This window comes from Pygocentrus nattereri, chromosome 19, assembly GCF_015220715.1.
Source record: "Pygocentrus nattereri isolate fPygNat1 chromosome 19, fPygNat1.pri, whole genome shotgun sequence".
NCBI lineage: Eukaryota > Metazoa > Chordata > Actinopteri > Characiformes > Serrasalmidae > Pygocentrus > Pygocentrus nattereri.
This window is the reverse complement of record NC_051229.1, coordinates 402,666-423,932: the sequence shown is the minus strand read 5'-3', so window position 1 is coordinate 423,932 and position 21,267 is coordinate 402,666. Positions and strand designations below refer to the sequence as shown.

The following is a 21,267-nucleotide window of genomic DNA, read 5'->3' as shown; positions in this document are numbered from 1 at the left end:
CTGCAGGGGACTAACTGCACTGCAGGGGACTAACTGTACTGCAGGGGACTAACAGCACTGCAGAGGGACTAACAGCTCTGTAGGGGACTAACAGCACTGCAGGGGACTAACAGCTCTGTAGAGGGACTAACAGCTCTGTAGGGGACTAACTGCACTGCAGGGGACTAACAGCACTGCAGAGGGACTAACTGCACTGCAGGGGACTAACAGCACTGCAGGGGACTAACTACTGCAGAGGGACTAACAGCTCTGTAGGGGACTAACAGCACTGCAGAGGGACCAACTGTACTGCAGGGGACTAACAGCTCTGCAGGGGACTAACTGTACTGCAGAGGGACTAAGAGAACTGCAGAGGGACTAACGGTACTGCAGGGGACTAACAGCACTGCAGAGGGACTAACTGCACTGCAGGGGACTAACTGTACTGCAGAGGGACTAACTGTATTGTAGGGGGGGCTAACTGTACTGCAGAGGGACTAACTGTACCGCAGGGGGGCTAACTGCACTGCAGTGGACTAACTGTGCTGCAGAGGGACTAACTGTACTGGGGGGCTAACTGTACTGCAGGGGACTAACTGTACTGCAGGGGACTAACTGCACTGCAGGAGACTAACTGTATTGCAGAGGACTAACTGTACTGCAGGGGACTAACTGTATTGCAGGGGACTAACTGTACCACGGGGGGGGGGGGGCTAACTGCACTGCAGGGGACTAACTGTACTGCAGGGGACTAAGTGCATTGCAGGGGACTAACTGTACTGCAGGGGGGCTAACTGCACTGCAGGGGACTAACTGTACTGCAGGGGACTAACTGTACAGCAGGGGACTAACTGCACTGCAGAGGGACTAACTGCACTGCAGAGGGACTAACTGTACTGCAGGGGACTAAGTGCATTGCAGGGGACTAACTGTACTGCAGAGGGGCTAACTGCACTGCAGGGGACTAACTGCACTGCAGGGGACTAACTGCACTGCAGAGGGACTAACTGTACTGCAGGGGACTAACTGCACTGCAGGGGAATAAATGTACTGCTGGGGACTAACTGCACTGCAGGGGACTAACTGTACTGCAGGGGGACTAACTGCACTGCAGGGGAATAAATGTACTGCAGGGGACTAACTGCACTGCAGAGGGACTAACTGTACTGCAGGGGAATAAATGTACTGCTAGGGGCTAACTGCACTGCAGGGGGCTAACTGCACTGCAGGGGACTAACTGCACTGCAGGGGAATAAATGTACTGCTAGGGACTAACTGCACTGCAGAGGGACTAACTGTACTGCAGAGGGACTAACTGTATTGTAGGGGGGGCTAACTGTACTGCAGAGGGACTAACTGTACCGCAGGGGGGCTAACTGCACTGCAGTGGACTAACTGTGCTGCAGAGGGACTAACTGTACTGGGGGGGCTAACTGTACTGCAGGGGACTAACTGTACTGCAGGGGACTAACTGCACTGCAGGAGACTAACTGTATTGCAGAGGACTAACTGTACTGCAGGGGACTAACTGTACCACGGGGGGGGGCTAACTGCACTGCAGGGGACTAACTGTACTGCAGGGGACTAAGTGCATTGCAGGGGACTAACTGTACTGCAGGGGGGCTAACTGCACTGCAGGGGACTAACTGTACTGCAGGGGACTAACTGTACAGCAGGGGTCTAAATGTACTGCTAGGGGCTAACTGCACTGCAGAGGGACTAACTGCACTGCAGAGGGACTAACTGCACTACAGAGGGACTAACTGTACTGCAGGGGACTAAGTGCATTGCAGGGGACTAACTGTACTGCAGGGGGGCTAACTGCACTGCAGGGGACTAACTGTACTGCAGGGGACTAACTGTACTGCAGGGGACTAAATGTACTGCTAGGGGCTAACTGCACTGCAGGGGGCTAACTGCACTGCAGGGGACTAACTGCACTGCAGAGGGACTAACTGTACTGCAGGGGACTAACTGTACTGCAGGGGACTAACTGCACTGCAGGGGACTAACTGCACTGCAGAGGGACTAACTGTACTGCAGGGGACTAACTGTACTGCAGGGGACTAAATGTACTGCTAGGGGCTAACTGCACTGCAGGGGGCTAACTGCACTGCAGGGGACTAACTGCACTGCAGAGGGACTAACTGCACTGCAGAGGGACTAACTGTACTGCAGGGGACTAACTGTACTGCAGGGGGCTAACTGCACTGCAGGGGACTAACTGCACTGCAGAGGGACTAACTGCACTGCAGAGGGACTAACTGTACTGCAGGGGACTAACTGTACTGCAGGGGACTAACTGTACTGCAGGGGACTAACTGCACTGCAGGGGACTAACTGTACTGCAGGGGACTAACTGCACTGCAGGGGACTAACTGCACTGCTAGGGACTAACTGCACTGCAGGGAGCTAACTGCACTGCAGGGGACTAACTGCACTGCAGGGGAATAAATGTACTGCTAGGGACTAACTGCACTGCAGGGGGCTAACTGTACTGGGGGGACTAACTGCACTGCAGAGGGACTAACTGTACTGCAGGGGACTAACTGCACTGCAGGAGACTAACTGTATTGCAGAGGACTAACTGTACTGCAGGGGACTAACTGCACTGCAGGGGAATAAATGTACTGCTAGGGACTAACTGCACTGCAGAGGGACTAACTGCACTGCTAGGGACTAACTGCACTGCAGAGGGACTAACTGCACTGCAGAGGGACTAACTGCACTGCTAGGGACTAACTGTACTGCAGGGGACTAACTGCACTGCAGAGGGACTAACTGCACTGCAGAGGGACTAACTGTACTGCAGGGGGACTAACTGCCGCCGTCGTGACAGACAGACAGAACTCAAACCACCAGGCGCCTCCGAGTCACGCGTCTGGTTTTAATGCCGAATTCTCGCGGCGTAAATATGTGAAACAATATTAATTTAGTGTTAATAACATCTTTATAAACACTGACGTATTTTCCCCATTGAGTCTCATCACCAATTAGAGAAGCCATTCAGCAGACAGACCGGCCAATGAACGATAAGTGGGCGTTCCTGATGTGGGCGTTCCTGATGTGGGCGTTCCTGTTATGGGTGTTCCTGAAGTGGGCGTACTGTTTGTCTATCTATCTATCTATCTATCTATCTATCTGTCTATCTGTCTGTCTGTCTGTCTGTCTGTCTGTCTGTCTATCTGTGTATCTCTCTATCTGTCTGTCTGTCTGTCTGTGTATCTCTCTATCTGTCTGTCTGTCTATCTGTCTGTCTGTCTATCTGTCTGTCTGTCTATAACACATTCTCCATCAGTCAGAAGAACGATCATGCAGGTGTGGTGAACTCTTCTATTTAAAATTAAATATATATTTATTTATTGCCGAAACGTGGCAGCGTCGGGGAAACGTAAAGCCAAACGGAAACATGAAGATGAGCACAGAACCTTCTCACCAGCCTGGGAGGATCTGTGTTTTAAATTGAGCGGAAAAGGAAGCCGCTCTGTTTGATTTTCCAAACATCGATATCCAATTTTAAAGCTCCCGATCTTCAGCGCCACTTCACCTCGCTGCACGGCAGAACTTTGAGGACAGGTTCCCTGATCTACAGCTGAGAAGGCCACAAATTACAGCCCTTGTTAACCCTTTTGCTGCTGATTCAGACTGTTTGAAAGCCCCACTGGTGACAGACTCGGGTCTGTTCTGAGTGAGGGAACCCTGGAAATTTGGAAAATCGTGCCTGTGGAGAAGTATCCCAATGTAAAACAAGCTGCACTGAACCTCCCGTCAATGTTGGGCTCAACCCATGTCTGTGAATCCTTTCCACCCTGAAACATGTGACATCAAAGCATCGCTCTGTTCTTACTGATCCACATGTGAAAGAACCGCTTTGAGTAGCACCGACTGAATACGAGCCAGATTTGAAACGGATGGAGAGCAAAGAATGCCAGAAGTCCCACTAAACTCGTCTACATGACAGGTAAATATAGCCTGTGGCCCCGAGTAGTGATGAGCATAAAATCACCTATACAGAACAGATGGTTCTAATAGAACCAGTTGCTTTCTAAAGAACCATCCTTTTTTACAAGTGCGGAATAGACACGCCCACAGAGTATTAATATTAAAATGCAGAACTGTTAAACTATTACAGAGTGGGCCTGAAAGACACGCCCCCAGCTCATGAATAAAAAAGCTGGACAGAGGGCGGATCATGCAACAGTATAAGAGCAGAATTTATTGAAAGAAATCTAGACGAACTCATTACTTTATGAATATTAATAACTCATGCATAATTAAACAAATATTCAATGAACACGAGACTCAAACTAAACTGTAAATATGTTCCACAACACGTCATGAAAAGGAGGCGGAACCGAATTCTTCCCTGATGAATATTAAGCTGGAGATCAGCGCATGAATGTTAATGAGCTCTCGCGACTCTCCAAGTCGGACACACCCAGACATTCCTTTCTCTGACCTTTGCCCTTTTTATGGCTCTGCGGTTTCAGGAAACCGGACTTTAACTCAAACCTGCTCCGCCCTTTGATCTGGAAGGAGTGGGAATGTGCCTGGGCGGAGCGACAGCAGTGACGTCATCGGCGTTATGAATAATCACGCTGCTTCAGCCTGTGCTGTTATTATTTAGGGCGGAAACACTAAACAGGCCTGAATAAACAGAACAAAGCCTCATGAATTATTCATGAAGAGTCTTTCCCTCATATCGTTCATCAGTTGGCCTGACGGTGCCGTCACAACGAGACCTGCTTCCCCTGCTGTGATTGGCTAGTACTGTCAAGCCTCCTGCACTGTGATTGGCTAGTACTGTCAAGCCTCCTGCACTGTGATTGGATAGTGGCATCACTCTTCTTGCACTATGATTGGATAGTGGCGTCACTCTTCTTGCACTATGATTGGATAGTGGCGTCGCTCTTCTTGCACTATGATTGGATAGTGGCGTCACTCTTCTTGCACTATGATTGGATAGTGGCATCACTCTTCTTGCACTGTGATTGGATAGTGGCATCACTCTTCTTGCACTGTGATTGGATAGTGGCATCACTCTTCTTGCACTGTGATTGGATAGTGGCATCACTCTTCTTGCACTGTGATTGGATAGTGGCATCACTCTTCTTGCACTGTGATTGGATAGTGGCATCACTCTTCTTGCACTATGATTGGATAGTGGCATCACTCTTCTTGCACTGTGATTGGATAGTGGCATCACTCTTCTTGCACTGTGATTGGATAGTGGCATCACTCTTCTTGCACTGTGATTGGATAGTGGCATCACTCTTCTTGCACTGTGATTGGATAGTAATGTGTGGGCAAAGTTTGTGAATTGCAGCTCATGTGGTGGCGAAACAAACAAACTAGGACGAAGGTTAAAATTGCACAGTTTAATGTTTTTCATGATTCAATATTATTTTCACAGTTGCTCAACATGTAAAAACAACAGAACAGTAAAGTAGCGTCTGATTGGCTAAAAAGCACCAAGTACCCTGAGCTGCTCATGAAACCTCTCATAACACAAACTCTCATATTCTCCACACGTCTCTCACAACGTGCAACCACGACACATCCAATGAAGTGTGTGTGTTCAGGTCTGAGATCAGTTATACAGAGTCATATGGAGCCACTAGAAAACACAAAGAAAACTATTATTACATATAATGTAGATATACATTACGTTACATACAGTGATGCACAATGTGAGTGAATTAATATAGGAACAAAGCATTAATTCAGATTTTATAATAATAAAGTGGTCAGTTAGTGGAAGCACAAGGTGGGTGTTTCTAATAAAGTGGCCAGTTAGTGGAAGCACAAGGTGGGTGTTTCTAATAAAGTGGCCAGTAAGTGGAAGCACAAGGTGGGTGTTTCTAATAAAGTGGCCAGTGAGTGGAAGCACAAGGTGGGTGTTTCTAATAAAGTGGCCAGTGAGTGGAAGCACAAGGTGGGTGTTTCTAATAAAGTGGCCAGTGAGTGGAAGCACAAGGTGGGTGTTTCTAATAAAGTGGCCAGTGAGTGGAAGCACAAAGGGGGTGTTTCTGATAAAGTGGCCAGTGAGTGGAAGCACAAGGTGGGTGTTTCTAATAAAGTGGCCAGTGAGTGGAAGCACAAGGTGGGTGTTTCTAATAAAGTGGCCAGTGAGTGGAAGCACAAGGTGGGTGTTTCTAATAAAGTGGCCAGTGAGTGGAAGCACAAGGTGGGTGTTTCTAATAAAGTGGCCAGTGAGTGGAAGCACAAGGTGGGTGTTTCTAATAAAGTGGCCAGTGAGTGGAAGTACAAGGTGGGTGTTTCTAATAAAGTGGCCAGTGAGTGGAAGCACAAGGTGGGTGTTTCTAATAAAGTGGCCAGTGAGTGGAAGCACAAGGTGGGTGTTTCTAATAAAGTGGCCAGTGAGTGGAAGCACAAGGTGGGTGTTTCTAATAAAGTGGCCAGTGAGTGGAAGCACAAGGTGGGTGTTTCTAATAAAGTGGCCAGTTAGTGGAAGCACAAGGTGGGTGTTTCTAATAAAGTGGCCAGTGAGTGGAAGCACAAGGTGGGTGTTTCTAATAAAGTGGCCAGTGAGTGGAAGCACAAGGTGGGTGTTTCTAATAAAGTGGCCAGTAAGTGGAAGCACAAGGTGGGTGTTTCTAATAAAGTGGCCAGTGAGTGGAAGCACAAGGTGGGTGTTTCTAATAAAGTGGCCAGTGAGTGGAAGCACAAGGTGGGTGTTTCTAATAAAGTGGCCAGTGAGTGGAGTATGGTTACCTGTCTGTAATTGACTGAGACGGTTCCCATCCTGACAACATCAAACGACTGAAACTTCCCTGCAGAGAAAATGTGAAAAGAATAGACTTACAGAGTTTTCTCTCTCTCTCTCTCTCTCTCTCTCTCTGTCTCTCACTCACTCACTCACTCACTCTCTCTCACTCTCTCTCTCTCTCTGTCTCTCGCTCACTCACTCACTCACTCTCTCTCACTCTCTCTCTCTCTCTGTCTCTCGCTCACTCACTCACTCACTCACTCACTCACTCACTCACTCACTCACTCACTCACTCTCACTCTCTCTCTCTCTCTGTCACTCACTCACTCACTCACTCACTCTCTCTCACTCTCTCTCAGTCTCTCTCTCTCTCTGTCTCTCGCTCACTCACTCACTCTCTCTCTCTCTCTCTGTCACTCACTCACTCACTCACTCACTCACTCTCTCTCACTCTCTCTCTCTCTCTGTCTCTCGCTCACTCACTCACTCACTCACTCTCACTCTCTCTCTCTCTCTCTCTCTCTGTCACTCACTCACTCACTCACTCACTCTCTCTCACTCTCTCTCAGTCTCTCTCTCTCTCGCTCTCTCTCTCACGGATCATGGTGTCCAGTTTGAGCAGCAGGTAGAGGAATCCCGGGTAGCTGACGGTCAGATCCGGCTCGGTGTAGCGGAGGCCGATCAGCTGCAGCACAAACTCATCCACCGGCAGGCCTAGACCAGACCAGAGCAAACGATCACAGAGCACACATTAGCTCAGACTAGAGCAAACGATCAGCTGTTCTAAACATGTATAAAGCTTCACATTCCTGTATTTCTACTGGAGAGAAACTGGATGGAGAAAGAAATGGAGCTTGGAGCTCGGAATCGGAGCTCCAGCCGCCTGAAGATCTGGGACAGTTTGGTGGAATTAGGGCAGTGAATGTCGTGAAGAGAGCAGAACACTGATGCCCCCTGGTGGCTAACAGGTGCTGTTACAGTGTAGCTGTGAGAACAGTACCAGGACCTTCTAGATAATCACTGAGCTTCTAAACTGTAAACGCAAGTCACATTATGTTCCAGTTAGATCAGATTCTGACCGGAGAAACGACCACATCAGGAATCTGTTCACTGACCTGACTGATGAGTTTCAGGGTCAGTGAACAACACAGACACAGCGGGAGACCAGCCGAGTACTGAAGCGTTCAAGATCAAGAATGGGGTGTCACTCACGACCAAATACAGTGTATGAATGAAAAAAGATCTGGGTGACTATTGACTTCTAGTGTTTGTTAGCTACGTTAGCACTGCAGCCCAGTTCTAAACTGAAGATGCAGCTTGTTCCCCAAACTGCTCCTGGTAGTGTTTATGTTTACCTGCTGCCGTCAGAGCTGGAGAGATTTCGAGGTAATCCAGTGAGCGAGTCTTGTTGACGTCAAATTTCATGAATATATCCTGCAGAATAAACACAGAACAGACTAAACAGACTCTAAAGGTGGAGGAACTGCGTCCAGATCCAGAAACAGAGCCCTGCTGGTGACCTTTATAAATAAAAATAATGCGTGGCCACCACTTAGTAAGCCACAATCTCATTTCCACACCTTACTAAGTCGTGGCCACGACTTAATCATCTCATTCCCACGCCTTACTAAGTCGGGCTATGCATTAGGATCTCGTTCCCACACGTTAATAAGGCATGGCCACTACTTATCATCTCTTTCTCGCGCCTTACTAAGTCATGGCTATGCATTAGGATCTCGTTCCCACACGTTAATAAGGCATGGCCACTACTTATCATCTCATTCTCACGCCTTACTAAGTCGTGGCTATGCATTAGGATCTCGTTCCCACACGTTAATAAGGCATGGCCACTACTTATCATCTCATTCTCACGCCTTACTAAGTCGTGGCTATGCATTAGGATCTCGTTCCCACACGTTAATAAGTCGTGGCCACTACTTATCATCTCATTCTCACGCCTTACTAAGTCGTGGCTACGCATTAGGATCTCGTTCCCACACGTTAATAAGGCATGGCCACTACTTATCATCTCATTCTCACGCCTTACTAAGTTGTGGCTATGCATTAGGATCTCGTTCCCACACGTTAATAAGTCGTGGCCATGAATTATTTTTATTTATACAGGATGTCACCGGCGGGGCTCTGCAGTCTTTCTTACCGTCCACTTTCTGAATTTATCCCACAGCGCCTGAAACTCCTCCCAGTCCAACTGGCCCCGCCCACGGCTCTGACCACACAGTGAAGGATAAACGGCTTAAAGCGAAAGTTAAAAGCGGTGAAAGTGCTGAACAAGCAGTGGAGGCGGACACCCCACCGATTAGCACGGTGCTAACTGCAGGCACGAACAGTCCCGCTTGTCTGCTGCACGTGAGCGAAGTCGGATTCACCCCTGCAGCTTCTTACTCTGATTCAGATTTAAGGTGGAACCGAAACGTCGAGGGAGACGCAGATGAACCGGAAGCCAACAGCAGCGTCATGATGTCACAAACCGTGTTTAAGACTAAAGGTGTTTTAGGGCCGAACTGTCGCTTTAATGCGCCGCTGATACAGAAGGATACGTCCATGAGCACCACGAAGCTCCTGCAGTGCTCCAGACACAGCTTCTCCTCAGAGCCTGCAAACACTGAGACACACACACACACACACACACACACACACACACACACACACAATTACACACACAAACATACACACACATACAAATACACACACACACACACACACAATTACACACACAAACACACACACACACAATTACACACACACACACACACACACAATTACACACACAAACATACACACACATACAAATACACACACACACACAATTACACACACACACACAAATACACACACACACAATTACACACACACACACACAAATACACACACACACACATACATACAAATACACACACACACACACAATTACACACACACAATTACACACACAAACATACACACACATACAAATACACACACACACACACAAACACACACACAATTACACACACACAAATACACACACACACATACATACAAATACACACACACACACAATTACACACACACACACACACACACAAATACACACACACACAATTACACACACACAATTACACACACACACAATTACACACACAAACATACACACACATACAAATACACACACACACAATTACACACACACACACACACAATCACACACACAATTACACACACACACACAACCACACACACAAATACACACACACAACCACACACACACACACACAATTACACACACACAATTACACACACAAACATACACACACATACAAATACACACACACACACAATTACACACACACACACACAACCACACACTCAAATACACACACACACAACCACACACACACAAATACACACACACAACCACACACACAAATACACACACACACAACCACACACACATACACACAAATACACACACACACACAAATACACACACAACCACACACACAAATACACACACACACATCCACACACACACACACACACAAATACACACACACATACACACACACACAACCACACACACACACACACAAATACACACACACACAAATACACAAACACACAAACACACACACAAATACACAAACACACAGATCAGTGTTCAGCTCAGCGCTGTGGCAGCACAGTTACTACAGATCAGTGTTCAGCTCAGCGCTGTGGCAGCACAGTTACCACAGATCAGTGTTCAGCTCAGCGCTGTGGCAGCACAGTTACCACAGATCAGTGTTCAGCTCAGCGCTGTGGCAGCACAGTTACCACAGATCAGTGTTCAGCTCAGCGCTGTGGCAGCACAGTTACTACAGATCAGTGTTCAGCTCAGCGCTGTGGCAGCACAGTTACCACTGATCAGTCTTCAGCTCAGCGCTGTGGCAGCACAGTTACCACTGATCAGTCTTCAGCTCAACACTGTGGCAGCACAGTTACTACAGATCAGTCTTCAGCTCAGCGCTGTGGCAGCACAGTTACCACAGATCAGTGTTCAGCTCAGCGCTGTGGCAGCACAGTTACTACAGATCAGTGTTCAGCTCAGCGCTGTGGCAGCACAGTTACCACAGATCAGTGTTCAGCTCAGCGCTGTGGCAGCACAGTTACTACAGATCAGTGTTCAGCTCAACACTGTGGCAGCACAGTTACTACAGATCAGTGTTCAGCTCAGCGCTGTGGCAGCACAGTTACCACAGATCAGTGTTCAGCTCAGCGCTGTGGCAGCACAGTTACTACAGATCAGTGTTCAGCTCAGCGCTGTGGCAGCACAGTTACTACAGATCAGTGTTCAGCTCAACACTGTGGCAGCACAGTTACTACAGATCAGTCTTCAGCTCAGCGCTGTGGCAGCACAGTTACTACAGATCAGGGTTCAGCTCAGCGCTGTGGCAGCACAGTTACTACAGATCAGTCTTCAGCTCAGCGCTGTGGCAGCACAGTTACCACAGATCAGTGTTCAGCTCAGCGCTGTGGCAGCACAGTTACTACAGATCAGTCTTCAGCTCAGCGCTGTGGCAGCACAGTTACCACAGATCAGTGTTCAGCTCAGCGCTGTGGCAGCACAGTTACCACAGATCAGTCTTCAGCTCAGCACTGTGGCAGCACAGTTACCACAGATCAGTGTTCAGCTCAGCGCTGTGGCAGCACAGTTACCACAGATCAGTGTTCAGCTCAGCGCTGTGGCAGCACAGTTACCACAGATCAGTCTTCAGCTCAGTGCTGTGGCAGCACAATTACCACAGATCAGTGTTCAGCTCAGCGCTGTGGCAGCACAGTTACCACAGATCAGTCTTCAGCTCAGCGCTGTGGCAGCACAGTTACCACAGATCAGTGTTCAGCTCAGGCTGTGGCAGCACAGTTACCACAGATCAGTCTTCAGCTCAGCGCTGTGGCAGCACAGTTACCACAGATCAGTGTTCAGCTCAGCGCTGTGGCAGCACAGTTACCACAGATCAGTGTTCAGCTCAGCACTGTGGCAGCACAGTTACCACAGATCAGTGTTCAGCTCAGCGCTGTGGCAGCACAGTTACCACAGATCAGTGTTCAGCTCAGCGTTGTGGCAGCACAGTTACCACAGATCAGTGTTCAGTTCAGCGCTGTGGCAGCACAGTTACCACAGATCAGTGTTCAGCTCAGCGCTGTGGCAGCACAGTTACTACAGATCAGTGTTCAGCTCAGCGCTGTGGCAGCACAGTTACCACAGATCAATGTTCAGCTCAGCACTGTGGCAGCACAGTTACTACAGATCAGTGTTCAGCTCAGCGCTGTGGCAGCACAGTTACTACAGATCAGTGTTCAGCTCAACACTGTGGCAGCACAGTTACTACAGATCAGTGTTCAGCTCAGCGCTGTGGCAGCACAGTTACCACAGATCAGTGTTCAGCTCAGCGCTGTGGCAGCACAGTTACTACAGATCAGTGTTCAGCTCAGCGCTGTGGCAGCACAGTTACTACAGATCAGTGTTCAGCTCAACACTGTGGCAGCACAGTTACTACAGATCAGTCTTCAGCTCAGCGCTGTGGCAGCACAGTTACTACAGATCAGTGTTCAGCTCAGCGCTGTGGCAGCACAGTTACTACAGATCAGTCTTCAGCTCAGCGCTGTGGCAGCACAGTTACCACAGATCAGTGTTCAGCTCAGCGCTGTGGCAGCACAGTTACTACAGATCAGTCTTCAGCTCAGCGCTGTGGCAGCACAGTTACCACAGATCAGTCTTCAGCTCAGCGCTGTGGCAGCACAGTTACCACAGATCAGTCTTCAGCTCAGCACTGTGGCAGCACAGTTACCACAGATCAGTGTTCAGCTCAGTGCTGTGGCAGCACAATTACCACAGATCAGTGTTCAGCTCAGCGCTGTGGCAGCACAGTTACCACAGATCAGTCTTCAGCTCAGCGCTGTGGCAGCACAGTTACCACAGATCAGTGTTCAGCTCAGGCTGTGGCAGCACAGTTACCACAGATCAGTCTTCAGCTCAGCGCTGTGGCAGCACAGTTAACACAGATCAGTGTTCAGCTCAGCGCTGTGGCAGCACAGTTACTACAGATCAGTGTTCAGCTCAGCACTGTGGCAGCACAGTTACCACAGATCAGTGTTCAGCTCAGCGCTGTGGCAGCACAGTTACCACAGATCAGTGTTCAGCTCAGCGTAGTGGCAGCACAGTTACCACAGATCAGTGTTCAGTTCAGCGCTGTGGCAGCACAGTTACCACAGATCAGTGTTCAGCTCAGCGCTGTGGCAGCACAGTTACTACAGATCAGTGTTCAGCTCAGCGCTGTGGCAGCACAGTTACCACAGATCAGTGTTCAGCTCAGCGCTGTGGCAGCACAGTTACCACAGATCAGTGTTCAGCTCAGCGCTGTGGCAGCACAGTTACCACAGATCAGTGTTCAGCTCAGCGCTGTGGCAGCACAGTTACCACAGATCAGTGTTCAGCTCAGCGCTGTGGCAGCACAGTTACCACAGATCAGTCTTCAGCTCAGCGCTGTGGCAGCACAGTTACCACAGATCAGTGTTCAGCTCAGCGCTGTGGCAGCACAGTTACTACAGATCAGTCTTCAGCTCAGCGCTGTGGCAGCACAGTTACCACAGATCAGTGTTCAGCTCAGCGCTGTGGCAGCACAGTTACCACAGATCAGTGTTCAGCTCAGCGCTGTGGCAGCACAGTTACCACAGATCAGTGTTCAGCTCAGCGCTGTGGCAGCACAGTTACCACAGATCAGTGTTCAGCTCAGCGCTGTGGCAGCACAGTTACCACAGATCAGTCTTCAGCTCAGCGCTGTGGCAGCACAGTTACCACAGATCAGTCTTCAGCTCAGCGCTGTGGCAGCACAGTTACCACAGATCAGTCTTCAGCTCAGCGCTGTGGCAGCACAGTTACTACAGATCAGTGTTCAGCTCAGCACTGTGGCAGCACAGTTACCACAGATCAGTGTTCAGCTCAGCGCTGTGGCAGCACAGTTACTACAGATCAGTCTTCAGCTCAGCGCTGTGGCAGCACAGTTACACAGATCAGTGTTCAGCTCAGCGCTGTGGCAGCACAGTTACCACAGATCAGTGTTCAGCTCAGCGCTGTGGCAGCACAGTTACTACAGATCAGTCTTCAGCTCAGCGCTGTGGCAGCACAGTTACCACAGATCAGTGTTCAGCTCAGCGCTGTGGCAGCACAGTTACCACAGATCAGTGTTCAGCTCAGCGCTGTGGCAGCACAGTTACCACAGATCAGTCTTCAGCTCAGCGCTGTGGCAGCACAGTTACCACAGATCAGTCTTCAGCTCAGCGCTGTGGCAGCACAGTTACTACAGATCAGTGTTCAGCTCAGCGCTGTGGCAGCACAGTTACCACAGATCAGTGTTCAGCTCAGCGCTGTGGCAGCACAGTTACTACAGATCAGTCTTCAGCTCAGCACTGTGGCAGCACAGTTACTACAGATGTTGGAAACGTTCCTCAGAGGTTCTGGTTGGTTATTTGAGTTCCTGTTGCCTTTCTATCATCTGGAACCAGTCTGCCCATTCTCCTCTGACCTCTCACATCAACAAGGCATTTTCGTCCACACAACTGACCGCTCACTGGATATTTCCTCTTTGTCTGACCGTTCTCTGTAAACCCTAGAGATGGTTGTGTGTGAAAATCCCAGCAGATCAGCAGTTTCTGAAATACTCAGACCAGCCCGTCTGGCACCAACAACCACGCCACGTTCAAAGCCCCTTAAATCCCCTTTCTTCCCCGTTCTGATGCTCGGTCTGCACTTCAGCAAGTCGTCTTGACCACCTCTACATGCCTGAATGCAGTGAGCTGCAGCCGTGTGATTGGCTGATTAGCTATTTGGGATAACAAGCAGCTGAATAAAGTGGCCGGAGGTTGTTTATTACATATATATATATATATATATATATATATATATATATATATATATATATATATATATATGTGTGTGTGTGTGTGTGTGTGTGTGTGTGTGTGTATGAGTGTGTGTGTGTATGTGTGTGTATGAGTGTGTATGAGTGTGTGTGTGAGTGTGTGTCTCACCTCCTCCTCTGATGATTTCGGTCAGCAGGTTAAGGAGCTGCAGTGGCCTGCACTGACCCTAAAACACACATAACACAAATTACACTAGTCACACACTCAGCGCTCGGTGGTCCAGGTGGGCTGCATTTCGAGGCCATAACTGTTATAATTTATTAAAAAACTCTCCTAACTTTTATCATAAGGTTTAATCCCAGGTAGAAAATGTCTGTTGGTCTTTTCATCATGAAATATTTGCACATGTTCAAACGGTAGAAGACTAAAATATAACAACATTGGAGGTCCATGTTTTTAGTTGTGTATCTGTGTCAAAGGGTCTAAACTGACCACAGCACCTGGGACATTTGGGAGTTCCACCAGTGAGTCTCCAAATCCCGAAACTTACACAATGTTGCCTTAAACAGGCGCCAAACTGGGGACCTTCCAGGCCAGAGCGCTGCGGGGATCAGCCTTTACTCTCATCTACAATCTGAATTCAGTTCATGAAGGCTTTGCTAATTAGACGATGAGCTGAATCAGGTGTCTAATGAGGCAACTTGCTGAAATCTTCAGAGTTTAGATGCACAAGGACTGAAGCCTGACACGCCTGCCTTAAAGTGTGCGCTCCTTTGCTTTCTCCGCCGCAGCAGAGCATCAGGAACCATGAGGAACCTCCCCGACCTCTTTTCCACTGCAGGGCCGAACGGTTCTGAGCATGGAGGGCAACCGCTCCAGTGGAGTTTCCACACAGACACATTCAACACAGAACGCTTAAAACCCGGACTCAGCCCAGGCTTTTTGACATGGGTAGCTAACTGTACTCTGGCCACAGAACCATTCAGTGCGATGATGTAACGACGAAGCTGTTCGCTCATTGGTTTATGTTTACATTAGTATGGTGCCACATCCTGCTGCACTGTTTCAAACCCAAAAGAATTCAGATGAATTCAGTTTGCTCAAAAAACGAAATCCATTATTCAATAAACATCAAAGCATTTAGAAGAGAGAGCGCTGCCTACTACAGAACACATTCCATTCTGAATAATAAAAACTGTACTGACTCAAATCTGAGGAACATATGACCCTATACCAGTCCGTCATGGGGAAGAGAGCTGAGCCAGAAGGCGAAGTCATAGTTAGCTTAGCTAAAGACAGCCAAAGACCCCAGTGTGTTCAATTCAACTAACTGCTCTGCTGTCACGAGTCTCGATGGCAGAAACGCAATAGCCGAGGGCAGAGTGGACGGATCGGTGTTGGAGTGAGAGAGTCAGAGGGCAGAGTGGACAGATCGGTGTTGGAGTGAGAGAGTCAGAGGGCAGAGTGGACGGATCTGTATTTGAGTGAGAGAGTCAGAGGGCAGAGTGGACTGATCGGTGTTGGAGTGAGAGAGTCAGAGGGCAGAGTGGACAGATCGGTGTTGGAGTGAGAGAGTCAGAGGGCAGAGTGGACGGATCGGTGTTGGAGTGAGAGAGTCAGAGGGCAGAGTGGACGGATCGGTGTTGGAGTGAGAGAGTCAGAGGGCAGAGTGGACGGATCGGTGTTGGAGTGAGAGAGTCAGAGGGCAGAGTGGACGGATCGGTGTTGGAGTGACAGAGTCAGAGGGCAGAGTGGACGGATTGGTGTTGGAGTGAGAGAGTCAGAGGGCAGAGTGGACTGATCGGTGTTGGAGTGAGAGAGTCAGAGGGCAGAGTGGAGGGATCGGTGTTGGAGTGAGAGAGTCAGAGGGCAGAGTGGACGGATCGATGTTGGAGTGACAGAGTCAGAGGGCAGAGTTGACGGATCGGTGTTGGAGTGAGAGAGTCAGAGGGCAGAGTGGACGGATCTGTATTTGAGTGATAGAGTCAGAGGGCAGAGTGGACTGATCGGTGTTGGAGTGAGAGAGTCAGAGGGCAGAGTGGATGGATCGGTGTTGGAGTGAGAGAGTCAGAGGGCAGAGTGGACGGATCGGTGTTGGAGTGAGAGAGTCAGAGGGCAGAGTGGACGGATCGGTGTTTGGAGTGACAGAGTCAGAGGGCAGAGTGGACGGATCGGTGTTGGAGTGAGAGAGTCAGAGGGCAGAGTGGACTGATCGGTGTTGGAGTGAGAGAGTCAGAGGGCAGAGTGGACGGATCGGTGTTGGAGTGAGAGAGTCAGAGGGCAGAGTGGATGGATCGATGTTGGAGTGACAGAGTCAGAGGGCAGAGTTGACGGATCGGTGTTGGAGTGAGAGAGTCAGAGGGCAGAGTGGACTGATCTGTGTTGGAGTGAGAGAGTCAGAGGGCAGAGTGGACGGATCTGTATTTGAGTGATAGAGTCAGAGGGCAGAGTGGACTGATCGGTGTTGGAGTGAGAGAGTCAGAGGGCAGAGTGGACTGATCGGTGTTGGAGTGAGAGAGTCAGAGGGCAGAGTGGACGGATCGGTGGTGGAGTGAGAGAGTCAGAGGGCAGAGTGGATGGATCGGTGTTGGAGTGAGAGAAACAGAGGGCAGAGTGGATGGATCGGTGTTGGAGTGAGAGAGTCAGAGGGCAGAGTGGACTGATCGGTGTTGGAGTGAGAGAGTCAGAGGGCAGAGTGGACGGATCGGTGTTGGAGTGAGAGAGTCAGAGGGCAGAGTGGACTGATCGGTGTTGGAGTGAGAGAGTCAGAGGGCAGAGTGGACTGGATCGGTGTTGGAGTGAGAGAGTCAGAGGGCAGAGTGGACGGATCGGTGTTGGAGTGAGAGAGTCAGAGGGCAGAGTGGACTGATCTGTGTTGGAGTGAGAGAGTCAGAGGGCAGAGTGGACGGATCGGTGTTGGAGTGAAGAGTCAGAGGGCAGAGTGGACGGATCGGTGTTGGAGTGAGAGAGTCAGAGGGCAGAGTGGACGGATCGGTGTTGGCGTGAGAGAGTCAGAGGGCAGAGTGGACGGATCGGTGTTGGAGTGAGAGAGTCAGAGGGCAGAGTGGACGGATCGGTGTTGGAGTGAGAGAGTCAGAGGGCAGAGTGGACGGATCGGTGTTGGAGTGAGAGAGTCAGAGGGCAGAGTGGACTGATCGGTGTTGGAGTGAGAGAGTCAGAGGGCAGAGTGGACTGATCGGTGTTGGAGTGAGAGAGTCAGAGGGCAGAGTGGACGGATCGGTGTTGGAGTGAGAGAGTCAGAGGGCAGAGTGGAACGGATCGGTGTGGAGTGAGAGAGTCAGAGGGCAGAGTGGACGGATCGGTGTTGGAGTGAGAGAGTCAGAGGGCAGAGTGGACGGATCGGTGTTGAGTGATAGAGTCAGAGGGCAGAGTGGACTGATCGGTGTTGGAGTGAGAGAGTCAGAGGGCAGAGTGGACGGATCGGTGTTGGAGTGAGAGAGTCAGAGGGCAGAGTGGACGGATCGGTGTTGGAGTGAGAGAGTCAGAGGGCAGAGAGACTGATCGGTGTTGGAGTGAGAGAGTCAGAGGGCAGAGTGGACGGATCGGGTTGGAGTGAGAGAGTCAGAGGGCAGAGTGGACTGATCGGTGTTGGAGTGAGAGAGTCAGAGGGCAGAGTGGACTGATCGGTGTTGGAGTGAGAGAGTCAGAGGCAGAGTGGACGGATCGTGTTGGAGGGAGAGAGTCAGAGGGCAGAGTGGACGGATTCGGTGTTGGAGTGACAGAGTCAGAGGGCAGAGTGGACGGATCGGTGTTGGAGTGAGAGAGTCAGAGGGCAGAGTGGACGGATCGGTGTTGGAGTGAGAGAGTCAGAGGGCAGAGTGGACGGATCGGTGTTGGAGTGAGAGAGTCAGAGGGCAGAGTGGACGGATCGGTGTTGGAGTGAGAGAGTCAGAGGGCAGAGTGGACTGATCGGTGTTGGAGTGAGAGAGTCAGAGGGCAGAGTGGACGGATCGGTGTTGGAGTGAGAGAGTCAGAGGGCAGAGTGGACGATCGGTGTTGGAGTGAGAGAGTCAGAGGGCAGAGTGGACGGATCTGTTGGAGTGAGAGAGTCAGAGGGCAGAGTGGACGGATCTGTATTGGAGTGAGGAGTCAGAGGGCAGAGTGGACTGATCGGTGTTGGAGTGATAGAGTCAGAGGGCAGAGTGGACGGATCGGTGTTGGAGTGATAGAGTCAGAGGGCAGAGTGGACTGATCGGTGTTGGAGTGAGAGAGTCAGAGGGCAGAGTGGACGGATCGGTGTTGGCAGTGACAGAGTCAGAGGGCAGAGTGGACGGATCGGGTGTTGGAGTGAGAGAGTCAGAGGGCAGAGTGGACGGATCGGTGTTGGAGTGAGAGAGTCAGAGGGCAGAGTGGACGGATTCGGTGTTGGAGTGAGAGAGTCAGAGGGCAGAGGTGGACTGATCGGTGTGGAGTGAGAGAGTCAGAGGCAGAGTGGACGGGATCGGTGTTGGAGTGAGAGAGTCAGAGGGCAGAGTGGACGGATCGGTGTTGGAGTGAGAGAGTCAGAGGGCAGAGTGGACTGATCGGTGGTTGGAGTGAGAGAGTCAGAGGGCAGAGTGGACTGATCTGGTGTTGGAGTGATAGAGTCAGAGGCAGAGTGGGACTGATCGGTGTGGAGTGAGAGAGTCCAGAGGCAGAGTGGACTGATCGTGGTGGAGTGAGAGAGTCAGAGGGCAGAGTGGACTGATCGGTGTTGGAGTGAGAGAGTCAGAGGGCAGAGTGGACGGATCGGTGTTGGAGTGATAGAGTCAGAGGGCAGAGTGGACGGATCGGTGTTGGAGTGAGAGAGTCAGAGGGCAGAGTGGACTGATCGGTGTTGGAGTGAGAGAGTCAGAGGGCAGAGTGGACGAGTACGGTGTTGGAGTGAGAGAGTCAGAGGGCAGAGTGACTGATCGGTGTTAGGAGTGAGAGAGTCAGAGGGCAGAGTGGACGGATCGGTGTTGGAGTGAGAGAGTCAGAGGGCAGAGTGGACGGATCGGTGTTGGAGTGAGAGAGTCAGAGGGCAGAGTGGACGGATCGGTGTTGGAGTGAGAGAGTCAGAGGGCAGAGTGGACTGATCAGGTGTTGGAGTGAGAGAGTCAGAGGGCAGAGTGGACTGATCGGTGTTGGAGTGAGAGAGTCAGAGGGCAGAGTGACTGATCGGTGTTGGAGTGAGAGAGTCAGAGGGCAGAGTGGACGGATCGGTGTTGGAGTGAGAGAGTCAGAGGGCAGAGTGGACTGATCGGTGTTGGAGTGAGAGAGTCAGAGGGCAGAGTGGACTGATCGGTGGTGGAGTGAGAGAGTCAGAGGGCAGAGTGGACGGATCGGTGGTGGAGTGAGAGAGTCAGAGGGCAGAGTGGACGGATCGGTGTTGGAGTGAGAGAGTCAGAGGGCAGAGTGGACCTGATACTGTGTTGGAAGTGATAGAGTCAGAGGGCAGAGTGGACGGATCGGTGTTGGAGTGAGAGAGTCAGAGGCAGAGTGGACGGATCGGTGTTGGAGTGAGAGAGTCAGAGGGCAGAGTGGACGGATCGGTGTTGGAGTGAGAGAGTCAGAGGGCAGAGTGGACTGATCGGTGTTGGAGTGAGAGAGTCAGAGGGCAGAGTGGACGGATCGGTGTTGGCGTGACAGAGTCAGAGGGCAGAGTGGACGGATCGGTGTTAGAGTGAGAGAGTCAGAGGGCAGAGTGGACGGATCGGTGTTGGAGTGAGAGAGTCAGAGGGCAGAGTGGACTGATCGGTGTTGGAGTGAGAGAGTCAGAGGGCAGAGTGGACTGATCGGTGTTGGAGTGAGAGAGTCAGAGGGCAGATTGGACGGATCGGTGTTGGAGTGAGAGAGTCAGAGGGCAGAGTGGACGGATCGGTGTTGGAGTGAGAGAGTCAGAGGGCAGAGTGGACGGATCGGTGTTGGAGTGAGAGAGTCAGAGGGCAGAGTGGACTGATCTGTGTTGGAGTGATAGAGTCAGAGGGCAGAGTGGACGGATCGGTGTTGGAGTGAGAGAGTCAGAGGGCAGAGTGGACTGATCGGTGGTGGAGTGAGAGAGTCAGAGGGCAGAGTGGACGGATCGGTGTTGGAGTGAGAGAGTCAGAGGGCAGAGTGGACTGATCGGTGGTGGAGTGAGAGAGTCAGAGGGCAGAGTGGACTGATCTGTGTTGGAGTGAGAGAGTCAGAGGGCAGAGTGGACTGATCGGTGTTGGAGTGAGAGAGTCAGAGGGGAGAGTGGACGGATCGGTGTTGGCGTGACAGAGTCAGAGGGCAGAGTGGACGGATCGGTGTTGGAGTGAGAGAGTCAGAGGGCAGAGTGGACGGATCGGTGTTGGAGTGAGAGAGTCAGAGGGCAGAGTGGACTGATCGGTGTTGGAGTGAGAGAGTCAGAGGGCAGAGTGGACCTGATCGGTGTTGGAGTGAGAGAGTCAGAGGGCAGAATTGGACGATCGGTGTTGGAGTGAGAGAGTCAGAGGGCAGAGTGGACTGGATCGGTGTTGGAGTGAGAGAGTCAGAGGGCAGAGTGGACTGATCTGTGTTGGAGTGAGAGAGTCAGAGGGCAGAGTGGACGGATCGGTGTTGGTAGTGAGAGAGTCAGAGGGCAGAGTGGACGATCGGTGTTGGAGTGAGAGAGTCAGAGGGCAGAGTGGACTGATCTGTGTTGGAGTGAGAGA

At 50.7% G+C, this 21,267-nt stretch overlaps 1 protein-coding gene across 1 annotated transcript in view; it reads right to left on the bottom strand.

The window, feature by feature from the left end:
- Nucleotides 1-5,337: 5,337 nt before the first annotated feature.
- Nucleotides 5,338-21,267, bottom strand: part of zgc:85932 (uncharacterized protein LOC405875 homolog) — a 39,519-nt gene continuing 23,589 nt past the window's right edge. The window contains exons 15-21 of the mRNA XM_037531218.1: nucleotides 14,777-14,834; nucleotides 9,268-9,332; nucleotides 8,868-8,936; nucleotides 8,065-8,143; nucleotides 7,307-7,423; nucleotides 6,715-6,773; nucleotides 5,338-5,596 (exon numbers count right to left, since the gene is read on the bottom strand). Of these exons, the coding sequence (XP_037387115.1) occupies nucleotides 5,570-5,596; nucleotides 6,715-6,773; nucleotides 7,307-7,423; nucleotides 8,065-8,143; nucleotides 8,868-8,936; nucleotides 9,268-9,332; nucleotides 14,777-14,834 (474 nt within the window). The 3' untranslated portion in view covers nucleotides 5,338-5,569. The remainder of the gene's footprint in view (nucleotides 5,597-6,714; nucleotides 6,774-7,306; nucleotides 7,424-8,064; nucleotides 8,144-8,867; nucleotides 8,937-9,267; nucleotides 9,333-14,776; nucleotides 14,835-21,267) is intronic.